This window comes from Scomber scombrus, chromosome 9 (genome assembly GCF_963691925.1).
Source record: "Scomber scombrus chromosome 9, fScoSco1.1, whole genome shotgun sequence".
NCBI lineage: Eukaryota > Metazoa > Chordata > Actinopteri > Scombriformes > Scombridae > Scomber > Scomber scombrus.
In genome coordinates, this window is record NC_084978.1 from 22,476,757 (window position 1) to 22,488,912 (window position 12,156).

Sequence of the window (12,156 nt, forward strand, 5' to 3'; positions counted from 1 at the left end):
TAATACCAGGAAAGTGAATTAACATGTGAGAGAACAAGTGAGAGAGAGACTATTTAGGCAGTCTCATTTCCTCTCATGCTCCTGAAAGCTCTCCCTAGAGGAATAATGCCTCCAGGTATTGTTCCTCACAGATTACAGGAAAAATATAGTGGGAGGGAGGTGAGAGGTGCAGGCTTGGTCATCAGGTCAACATCACAACTTTCTATGAAGGCAAAATGGGGAATAAAGTCGTGTGCGGAGCAAGAGAGATCTATTGAAGCAGTGCATGACTAAACGGAGCGTTGAACCATATCTATCTACTATCTAGGCCAGTTAGAGGGTTATCCAAATGTGAAATGGTTTGGCCTGGGAGTGTCAGGATACAGGAAGACAGATGTCACAGACCGAGGAAACCAGTCATGATTAATCGAACACGTAGACTCCTGCTTTCCAAAACAGGACATTGAACAGAAACTACATTTACATTATATTAAGGTAAGGTATGTGGCTCTTACCCAGAGTTCAGTGGCGTGACGTCTAAGACTGAGCTATAACACGTGATCATACAGGTTAGACCAAGAAATCAACAGCTTTTCCATGAAAGAAAAAAAGAATATGTATGGAAATGTAAATAGATTTAAACCCTCTTCAGATATACGTGTACTTTTTGATATTATTTTCACTCAATGGGAAGTTTCAGCTAAATGCAGACAGAAGAGAAGGGCAGAAGGTCAACAAAACATTCAAATGAATTCTGAAATCATGAATACAACAGGTTTGTGGAAACCTGCCAAGATAAGTTGTTGTGGGACAAAGTGTTGAATGGTCACAGGGTTACCAAAATCAGATGAACGCCTTCTATGAGTGCTATGAAAATCAAGCACATGACATTTTATGGTTACATGCCCAATAGGTAGTGAACTTTGTCTCTGCATTGAATAGCTTAATGGGTGATGCTTTGCTAGTGTAGAAAGTGAGAAATCTTTAAGGCAGTATAAGAAATCATAGCAGGGGGCAATGCATGCAACTGAATAGTATTGTTTAAAAGAGAGAGTCACAGAATTGATCTAGTATTTATAACATCTGCATGAATGCTGAGTATTGAGATCCGATTATGAGGATTTACTGGTCAGATTTATTCTTGCGTCATCAGTCATATGAACTTTTGTGAGAGCTCATTGTGTAGTGTGGGGATGAAGTACGGTGCCTGTGGCGTTTGCAGTCACTGAAGGTTAGAGCTCTGGAAACTATCATCACTTCCCTCAGTGAGGTAAGCACAGGCCTTTGTGCGCACACACAAACACACTTGCAAGCACTCATAGAGAACTAAACACACCTACCTCTTCAAGAACTTGTTTATGATCCATGCTTTATCTTAATGGTTATTATTCCCAAATGCAATGTGACCTGTATACTGTATTTCAACTAAATTGCCTCAGCTTGTGATTATTATCAAAGATGACTCCAACAAAATCCTTACACAGCAAGAAATGCCTAAAAAAAAGTGTTTATTGATTGATCAAAGACCCTTTTTGTAATAATTTAGTGTGAGCATGACACAGACTAAATTCTGGATGGAGTCCGCCAAAGAAAGTCAAACTCATGACAAAGTAAATAATGACCGAATAATTCTCCATCCACAGATCATATCATTTAGATTTTGGAAGGTTGCATTGTATTGGAATTCAGCTTGTTGTCAAGTGTGTCTGTGTACCTCTGTGTCATTTGTGACATTTATTCACTGGATGCCATTTGTCACAGTGTGTGAGATGTGAGACAGTGGGTTTCTTAACTTGCTTGCTCTTTAAATACACTCTCAGCTACAGTATGCTTGCACACAAAAATAAATGTTTATATGTACTCATAGTTATAGTTATTTAGTGGTGACACATCTTGGTGACTCAGTATAAGCAGGGCTAAGGCACAAACTGGAGCTGGATCTGCTCTCAGCCCTCTGCCTTCTTCATCTGTCATCTGATATTCAGTTCCAACACCAAACTTTGTGTCTGTGTACAAGAATGCCCCAATGAATAGTTGCACATTAGTCCATAGTCCATAGTCTTTGCATAGACTATGGTAGTTTCAGAAAACATGCAAACTTATCCTGAATGCTATCAGCCCTATTTATTAATAGTCAATGATATTATTCCATAACCTGAAATGTTTTTGATTTTGTGCATCTGCAAAGACTAACATTTTAGTGTATGCTGTAGTATACATTTTTTATTTTAAACAAATATAATATCATGGCAAAAAGAGATAATTAACGGCACAAACACAACAAGATTTAGTCAGGAGAAGGGGAGTGGTACAAGTCAAACTTGATTATAGTCTGAGCTGGTGTAACTTGCCTGTTGGATCAATTGTGCAGCCAAGTTATTCCTCATTTTTTATAGATTCACCAGCTTTTTTCATCTGATCCTGAATGAACAGGAGAGAGCTGCAAAACCTCTTTAGTCCTGTGATTGCATCACTGAACAAAATGTTTTACTCTAACTTTTAACACAAGACATGCATTATACCATTAGTATGGTAGCTTTAGGTAATATAGCAGATTTTAAAAATATATATGTATTTAGAATTTCAAGTCTTTGCTTCTTTTTGCAGCTTTTGTCTCATGCAGTCCTGCAGCCGCTGCAGCAGGGACAATGTGTTCAAACGCTCGGGAGCTCTCAGCACCCTCCACAGGCTGGCTGTCTGATTGGCTGAGCACTGACCATGATGTCATCACTGCCTGCTATAAGGGCTCTGACAAATAGCCTGGGAGACACATTAGGAGAAACACTGCTCAACTGAAGGGCTGAGTGAGTGAGACACAGAGGATAAGATAAAGTAAAAAGAAAGACATGTGACAGTGAATACTTGCAGGAACTACCTGAACAGTTAAATTTCTACTTTTTATGGGAGGCAGAAAACAAAACAACTACCTGTGGAGGTTTGTACTTTTATTACTTTTTTAAGCTGTGCTTGCTGAAGCCTGGCAGGATGTAGTGATTTTGCTGTGTGGTGTTAGTGCCGTCATTTTTGTTGTTTGTTGTAAAAACCAACAGCAGACACCTCAGAACAAATTTAGTCAGTGCTAGTTGTATTTACACATATCATTTGAATGAAGCTCTTGTTTTCATTCTTCTCTCCTGGCCGCTCATAGTTTTAAATTGTGTTCCTCACCTCTGTGTATGTGTGTGTGTGTGTGTGTGTGTGTGTGTGTGTGTGTGTGTGTGTGTGTGTGTGTGTGTGTGTGTGTGTGTGTGTGTCATTCACATATGGTCTCCTCAGATGGGAAGCACAACCCCCCCATTGTATCTCAATGTGAGTGAGAAGATGATCAACTCGACATCAGACCCTGCTAAGAATGAGGAGGCTTACAGTGAGGCAACAATGATCCTGCTGGGCATGATCATGTCCTTACTCGTCCTCTGCATAGTCTTTGGCAACATCCTGGTCATAATAGCTATTGCCCGCTTCCAGCGTCTCCAAAATGTCACCAACTGTTTCATCACGTCCCTGGCCTGTGCTGACCTGGTAATGGGTCTCATTGTGGTTCCTTTCGGTGCCTGTTACATCATCTTCAAGACCTGGCACTTTGGTAGTTTCTGGTGTGAGTTCTGGACTGCGACTGATGTGCTTTGTGTGACTGCAAGCATCGAGACCCTGTGTGTCATAGCTATAGACCGTTACTTGGCCATTACTTCTCCCTTCCGCTACCAGTCGATGCTGACCAAGGGCAAGGCTCGCATTGTGGTTGTGCTGGTGTGGGTGATTGCAGGCTTGATATCGTTCCTGCCCATCCACATGAAGTGGTGGATATCAGATGATAAGGAAGCTAAGGAGTGCATTGAGGACAGTAACTGTTGTGAGTTCTACACCAACATGGCTTATGCCATCACCTCCTCTATCGTCTCCTTTTATATCCCTTTGGTCATCATGGTTTTTGTCTACAGCCGTGTTTTCCAGGAGGCCAAGCGCCAGCTGAAGAAGATTGACCAAAGTGTTGGACGTTTTCATAACAGTGACAACAGCAACCTCAAATCTCTTGAGGCCAACAATGGGCGTGGCCAGAAAAAGGCCAAATTTTGCCTGCGGGAACACAAAGCCCTAAAGACTCTGGGAATCATCATGGGGATCTTCACTCTGTGCTGGCTGCCCTTCTTTCTGCTCAACGTGGTGGTGGCCATCTGGAAGGTGGAGGACATCGACCTCACCTTTAGGATTCTCAACTGGATAGGTTACGCAAACTCTGCCTTCAACCCGCTGATTTACTGCCGCAGTCCTGAGTTCAGATATGCATTCAAGGAAATCCTCTGCATGAAGAGGAACCGCCTCAGCAACCCAGGACCTGTGAATGGATACATCTACAGTAGGCACAGCTGGCAGAGTGAGCAGCAGGGGAGAAGTAAGGGCAGCTCGGAAGACAGTGACACCCATGAAGGGTGCATGGGGAAGGGAGCGGGGGTTTGCAGCGTTGTGGACAGAACAGTGGACCCCAACGGAAATTGCAGCAAAGCCCTAACAACTGTAACAACAGTCCTTTAAACCTGGATCTCTGCGACTTCTGTCAACAGGGTAATCCGTTAATGTTTACACTGCTACCATGAACTTTTTCCAATTGACTATTGAAGGTAAGGCCAGTCAAACTGACTGGAGACTGCTTTAAAGAAACTGTAATAATCATGTTCAGCTGAGGAAAGTGTTCTTCTTCCTCTTGCAAAACAGTGATTAAATAGATAGATCACCTTTCTTTCTGTTACATTTATCATGTTGATTTTAAATCTACCTCACCACATTTTCGTCAATATTTGTTTCTTAACCGTTTATCTAAACTATTTCACATTGACTCACTGTCCACAGAGTTACACTAGGGCCGTATCTCAGCAGTTTATTTACTCTACTAAATGGTCTCTGAATGATATAAAGTAATTGTTAATTACCTGGCTCCAATTTTATTTGAAGGCATGTTTTTTTATATCTTGGCATTCTTAGCGAAAGATCACATAATTTACTCACAAGAACATGTTTATGTGTTTCGAAGGAAATATTGGAGGCTGTAAAGTCTGTTCGGGCAATCCAATTCAGCGTGGATAGTGAATAACATATTTATACATGAATACATTCCAAACCAACCAAGATTAAATTTAATTTTCCAGTTTGTGATAGATTTTCTAATGTGACAGATGATCAACACCAGGTGTGGCAGAAATCTGTCTCCCTCTCTCTCTCTCTCTCTCTCTCTCTCTCTCTCTCTCTCTCTCTCTCTCTCTCTCTCTCTCTCTCTCTCTCTCTCTCTCTCTCTCTCTCTCTCTCTCTCTCTCTCTCTCTTTCTTTCTCTTTCTTTCTCTCTCTCTCTCTCTCTCTCTCTCTCTCTCTCTCTCTCTCTCTCTCTCTCTCTCTCTCTCTCTCTCTTTCTCTCTCTCCTCAGTGCTCTGCAAAGTTGTGAGGCCCAGCTCCCTGCATGCTCTAATGTTTTACAGCCTGTTGCATGGGAGTTTCTGTTGCCAGCAGATAGTAGAAGAGATAAGAAGGCTCATAGTTATCTTCCCGATGTAAGCTGAGAAACGCCTGGAGCCATCCTCTGTTAGTCACTTGATAAAGCTTGCAAGCTTGTGTATTTATCAGCAAGATTCCAGCCCCAAAGATACCTAATACACTTCGGTCCAAAGCAGACAGCATTGTTGTTAATCCTAGGTATTGACCTTTAAAACTTGCAGCTGTTGTATAAATTTCAGTGCATTATTGTTTTAAAACCTTTGCTACTGCACAGTCCAAACCAGTCATATCTTGCGTTCACTCCACTGGTTCATTTTTGAGACATGCAAACACTATTTGGTACATTACATTGCCATTACTTAAGTGTACTATAAGGGGTAGCAAACTGTTACTGTTTCTTTTCCTTTCTGCTGGTGGCAACAGAAATGGTTTTCCCTATTGTTGCACAATCCCTGTTTGTTTATGACATTTTGTGGTTGCTGTGCTTCAGTATGTACAGTGTTTACTGAAACTAGAGAAGCTGTTTCCTCAGCCATGGCACAAGGGTACAAACGACGCACTATAATAAACAGAGCGTCAAAATAGCCAAGTGATAACAAAGTTCCAGGTCCAAGATGTGCTAGTGGCTATTCAGACCTGTAAACACAGATGAGAAAATCAGTCAATCAGCACTCCTGAGCTGTGCACCTTTGTGCTCCCTGCCTGACATGTCCCAGAATCTCCTCTTTGTAAACGGATGTCGGGATCATCATGAAATCTGTCAGCATTTGGAACGAGCGCTCAGGAGTGTGTTGGGTAGTTCCTCAGCTGTTTCAGTCAGTTTCAGCGAGTGTCCTTTTCTCGTTTAGGGCATTTGCCGACTCCGGGAAATGCCCTAAACCAACTGAGCCCAGCCCAATAAATTCACAAATAAATGAATTATCTCTGCTGTTTAGCTGGAGAATCAAATACTGCCTTCCTAAACAAAACACTGAGATAGATTAGTAGATCACAAAGTATACAGTTCTCCGTTTTCAGGCTGTGAGGTGATCCAAAGAGCAAGCATGAAATGATTCTGTCTTATTATTCGTCTTAAGATCACAGGCTCCTGGGACTGTTGTGTCGCCTTTTGATTTATTAATGAAGGATGAGTACTTAGTATGCAGGGCTTTAATTTGAGGATTACCCCGACTTTTCCCAGTTGAAATGGCAGGCAAGTCCATTACTCCAAGAGAAATAATGGAGGTGTTGCAGTGGATCCAGTGTGGTTAGCGATCACTAGTATGTTCTGATCGAAGTGACAGCATGCTAAATGTGGCTCCTGAAGGCAGGAGGGGGAGCAGGGATTCTCTGCCAGTCTAAATCCGTGTTAGTGACCTGTGTTTTAGTGCATGTGGCGTTGCCCCTTGAGTAAGGTCAGCTGACGCTGTCAAAACTGTGAACTTTGAATCTCTATGTACTGTATCGCTAGGTTTGGTCAGCACTGTTGTCACAGACCTTAGGAATAGACGTAAATGTGGTGTCATCATACGTCAATGTTTGCCGAGCTAAAAACAAGCTTTCCACTATGTTCTTTTTCCCCCTGTTTTTCTTTTTCATTGAATAACATCAAAGTAAATGTGCACCAGGCTTTTCTCAACACTTTGACTGTACAGCATGCACAAAGCATAAACAGATAAAGATTTTAGACCAAGATTTTGATAAGAGACTATTGTATTTATTCACACATCATGAACTGAAGCTTAACTAATAAGTCACTGCTTGCTTAGAAAAGGAAAACACATGTTCAAGTCTATTTAAAACATCTGCCATTTGTTTTAATGCACTTTGCAAATTATCTTTTGCATGTCAAATCTGTATTTGTGGTGGTGTGTTTTGTGGACGTTGGTTCCATTACCTTTCAAAGTGATCTATTTTAGTCCAAGTGGAGTAAGGCTGTGAAGAATATATCCACACTGCTCCCTCCTGGCAGTGGCCTCTCTTTGCACCTCAGCTGTCTCAGAGTTATTGACGGTTACTGTTTCATCGATATGCCTATATATTAATGAATGTAATTCATGTCTTCACCTCCCTATGCTAGGACACAACACAGTTATGTGCAATGACTCTTGAATGATTAGCTGACACTACAACATTCCAAGCATGGCTGAAGGTATGAAACCATATACCATGCCTACTGATGCATACAATGTACATTCTGTTCTCTCACCAATCTTTGACTGTAGATTACTCATATTACCATCTGGTGTATGGTTATACCAACTCTGCTAATATAAAAGACTCTTTTTAAAGTGCATTCTGGTTACGGACAAGTCTTAGGGGATATATTACAAAGTGGCACATATATTTTCAGTGTTAAAGAAACTTCATGTAAGTAGATTATTTATGGTTACAAACAGCTTAAGCATCTTGATGTACGTCATGCAACATCACATTTTAAATTGATCGAGGGTCAGGTGAGCTAAACTAATTCAGTCCTTACTGATTCATTACTGTTACTTTTGACTAAAAGTCACCTTTTGTGTACCCCACAATAACAGCTCCCCTTTGACTTAGATTAGGTTTGTCACTGACTTAAAGAAGCACTGTATAGCACTTTTTCATGAGACACTTGTAGATTTTTAGGTATCGAATCCTATTTGAGTTCATGAACTGTAAACAAATAATGGCTGGAGAGTTATGCTGTTCACTTGTATCATAATATCTTTGTGGTCCTCGCTCATGTGCATGAGGAAGTTGTCTTTCCTGTTTGCAATAAAAAATGAGGACTCGTGAGAAATGATTGCTGCAGAGTCTGGGCACAGACGTTGTTAAAAGTGGACTATTCTAAAAAGTTGATGTATGTGAATGTGAATTTTTTTTATATATATCAAAGATAAATATTGCTTCAGCCAAAAGTAAACCTATTAGATGTGAACTTCTTTCATGGCCAGATTGAAAATGTGGTCAATCAGCTGAATGTTTACTAAATGTTTTGTTTTGCAAGTTACTTTCGCACAAGTTTTTGTCACTGTTTGTTGAGGCAATGAAGCCTGTTACAAAATGTGGTGTCCTGTGGTATTTATGAAAAGCAAGTATGCTTAAATGCAAATATGTGCTGTAACATTTAAATAAATTATATACATGTTGCATGTAATGTCCTCATGGATGTGTCTTTCGTGATCATTAAATTGCACAACAGTTTGTGGTGTACTTTTATTATGCAAGCAATGTCCTTAAAAAAATACATTACATTTCATTTTTAACTTTAAAATACAAAAAAAAAAACACCTGAAGTATAACAAGCAACAAACTTAATATGAAGCATCTGAATGCATCAGGCCTGCATGCTGACAACAGCTCAGGCTATTTCAGTATGGGAAAACCAGTCACCAACACGTGATCCACATAGAAAGCGATCAAGATATTATGAAAATGTTTCCATCCTCCTTTTGAAACTGCACATCTGTCCAAATGTTTCGAGTAATAGTTGATTATACAGAGTGCCTAAATTCTATTCCAGAAATCCAAGGGAGGAGGACAGTGGAGATATATAATGCCATAAACAAGTCCTGATGTCTGGCCCTTTGTGAGAGCAGATTACATGTTTCATGCTTCTTGCAAGCACACAAAATGTCCATTTGCTAAATGAAGATTAAAAACCTTAGGAGCAGTTATCGTGGTTAGGGAGGTATATGTTTACAACATGACCGCAACAACATACCTAATAGGTTTTGGATATCGCTCTATACTGTACATCAGGCTTTCATGGCAAGCAGAAAAGTATTTTGAAAGAAGATACTTTCATTTGGCCACAGGGTTGTTTTCTCTTTTTCTCATGTGACAGACTAGGTCATTTAACAAGATATAGTACGTAGTTAAATGACACGTTACACTGTTGACTGTATGAGTGAGTGGAACATTTATAAAACCTGTAAAAATCTCTTAATCTTTGACAGTTTAAATCAACCTACAATTTATACACATACTTATTACTCGGGAGCAAAAGTAACTTGATATATTACTCGTGACTATACCTTTTTTCACTTGACCGTTAACTCTGTCCAAGTTGCCTTTTGACATCTTAAAATTCATCACAACCACTCACTGTTTTTTTTGTATTTAACGTGTGCTGTGGTTTAACAGGCAGGCAGGATACAGTTTGGAAGGATTTTCCGACCATCCAACAGCCAGTGGTAGCGTAGCCTCAGTTACAGCACACACTGATCCACACAGAGATCACACTGATATCAACCCTTCATTACTCCAATTAGACAGCGAGCATGCCGACCCCCAAGTGTAAAAGTGACAGAGCGTTACTGGGATTAGTAGCTGTAATATAATTACTCCTAACACTACTTGCCACTCGCTACTAAAAAAGTAATTACATTACTGTAATGTGTTACAAAGTAAAGCATTACTGCCCAGCACTGATTATGAAACCATCAGTCAGTGTGTCCAATCACAAAGAGCCATCATGTGGCCTGTGAATTACATCTACTTCAGACTTTTAGACGTACACTCAGTCTGATCCACAGAGATGTGTGCAGGCATAAATCTGAGAGATCTGCTGCGTGCTCAGTGGAGCTTAATGATCAAATCTGAATACTGATAAAGAAACTTCAAGAAACCATACCAAACGTATATCTTATATCTGCTTTGTCTTTCAAATACAAGCACATTCATGGTTATATTTATTATCAGGCTTCAATGACTCAGATCCTTAAGAGCAAGATAAAAAGGCAATATTCCCTTATCCAGACCTTCCATGTCGCCTGAGTCATAGTTAGGGAAAAAAAGCAGCTGTCTGAAAAAAGGAGGTCTGACTATTTCTCAGATATGTTAATCATGGCAGTGACACACTGTATACAGGGTGTGAGCATGTGAAAACTTTGTCTTGGGTAGATCGATAAGTCCCTTGGTACTAAAGTGACCAAGGCACCACAATGTCTGTAGTCCCCTCGCTCCCAAGGGCCCAAGGGCCACTAGCATGTGCATGTTTGTGTGAATGTGTGTGTATGTGCATCTCTCATCATAGCCTGTCCCCCTCTAAAAAACTAGCACCACCCGACCTGAGGTTATAAAAGCAGCTATGACTTCAAGATGGGTTTCATTTGGTTTTCAAGGCCAAAGAAAATGTAATAAAACACATCTCTACGAAAACATTTTACTTCACAAACATGCCATATTCTGCTAATGTTTGTACAGTAATCCTGTAAATGTTCTTATTCATCACAGTGTCTGCAGTCAGCCATATGTATGTTCAGAACATACAATAATATTGCCTGTGACAACTATAAGACTTAAACTTAGAGGATGGAGGCACTGGATTGTACTGCACCAGCTCTTTTCCCTGAGTCCCTTCTTAAAATAATGGAGCCTTTGCCAGAGAAATAGATCATGGTTAAAGAAACAAATCCATTTTAATATGACGTGCAGTGCAAATCAATTGGCAAAATACCAAGATATCAGGGGGATAGATGTGATGTTAGTGATGGGAATTCATTACAGGATGTAAGGATCAAGGGTTAATCGCATAATGAATGATGGCATGAAAACGCTCTGGGACATATGAGCTTAAATGGAATGGCATAGAAGCCCACACACTGTACTTCTTCTGCTTCATAATGCCCTGTCACACTAAAAAGTGACACATCAAAATTATTAAAATAATGCACCATTCACACTAAATGCACTGATATTAAAAACATTTTTTATTATCAATGCATGTCTTTGGTTTGCAGTGGAACAAAATGGTGAAAATAACTGAATGCTTTTTCTACAAAGACAGTCTAAAATAGTCTGGAGAAAATGATTGGTACCCTTCAGAAGTTAGAAGAAATAATTGATTTGTAGTGATACCTGAGGCAGAGTAGTGAGTTTGAATTAGTATCACAGGTATTTTCAATCGTATAATCCCTCATGCAGCCAGTTTAAAAGGAGCCTCGCCCTGTAATTTTGTGCCGCTGTGTGCATCATATTTAACATGGCAAATGGAAGGAAAACTACAGCATGGTCTGAAGGCATTAGAAAGAAAGTAATAGCCAAGCACAGTCTACATAAAGGTTACAGGACCATCTAAGTGAAGTAGTGAAGAAATCATCTAAGTGAAGAAATCTGAGGTAATGACTTCAAAGTGGTGCAAGAGAACAAAGAGTGACACAAAAACTACCCAGTGCAGTGCTACCCAGTGCAGTGCAGTGCAGGTCTACAAACTGCAAGCATCTGTTCATGGTTTCCTATGATGAAAAATGCATTCTGGATTTGGTTCAGAAAGGGTCAAGAAAGTGTTTTAACTGAGTATATGGGTGGTCACACATGATGAATTCACTGCTTACTATCAGTAGTGAGTGATGGACTTTAAAACACTTCAAGTGTCAGTTTCCTATTTTAAGTTCTATTCATTTTTGTCTCCATGTTGCTGATGATAGTGGATGACTTTTGGTTTATATGTGAATGAATTGGCACATCAACATAGGAAAAAGAAGATGCAGTGCAGCATCTTCAAAATGTGCCCCAGCTCAGTCTTTATCTATATCTCCTAATGGCTCAATTATCTGAACAAAATAAGAGTCATAATTTGCTTTCAAGCAATCAATTTTGCTGTATTTGACTCTAAGCTGTCTCGGGGCATTGTATTCTTAATGGTGAGCAACTGTATTGTACTGTGTGACTTCTTTGAACCCCTTATGTAATGCTGAAGTTGTTCTGTTTGGTTTGAATACAAAGGAGGAT

The 12,156-nt window shown here is 40.0% G+C and overlaps 1 protein-coding gene across 1 annotated transcript; it reads left to right on the forward strand.

Annotated features, from left to right (window-relative positions):
- The first annotated feature begins 2,767 nt into the window (after window positions 1-2,767).
- adrb2a (adrenoceptor beta 2, surface a) lies at window positions 2,768-6,884 on the forward strand. Its single transcript, XM_062425985.1, has 2 exons — window positions 2,768-2,914; window positions 3,256-6,884. Exon 2 carries the CDS (start codon window positions 3,256-3,258, stop codon window positions 4,510-4,512), a length of 1,257 nt encoding a protein of 418 aa, XP_062281969.1. The 5' UTR covers window positions 2,768-2,914; the 3' UTR covers window positions 4,513-6,884.
- The last annotated feature ends 5,272 nt before the right edge of the window (window positions 6,885-12,156 follow it).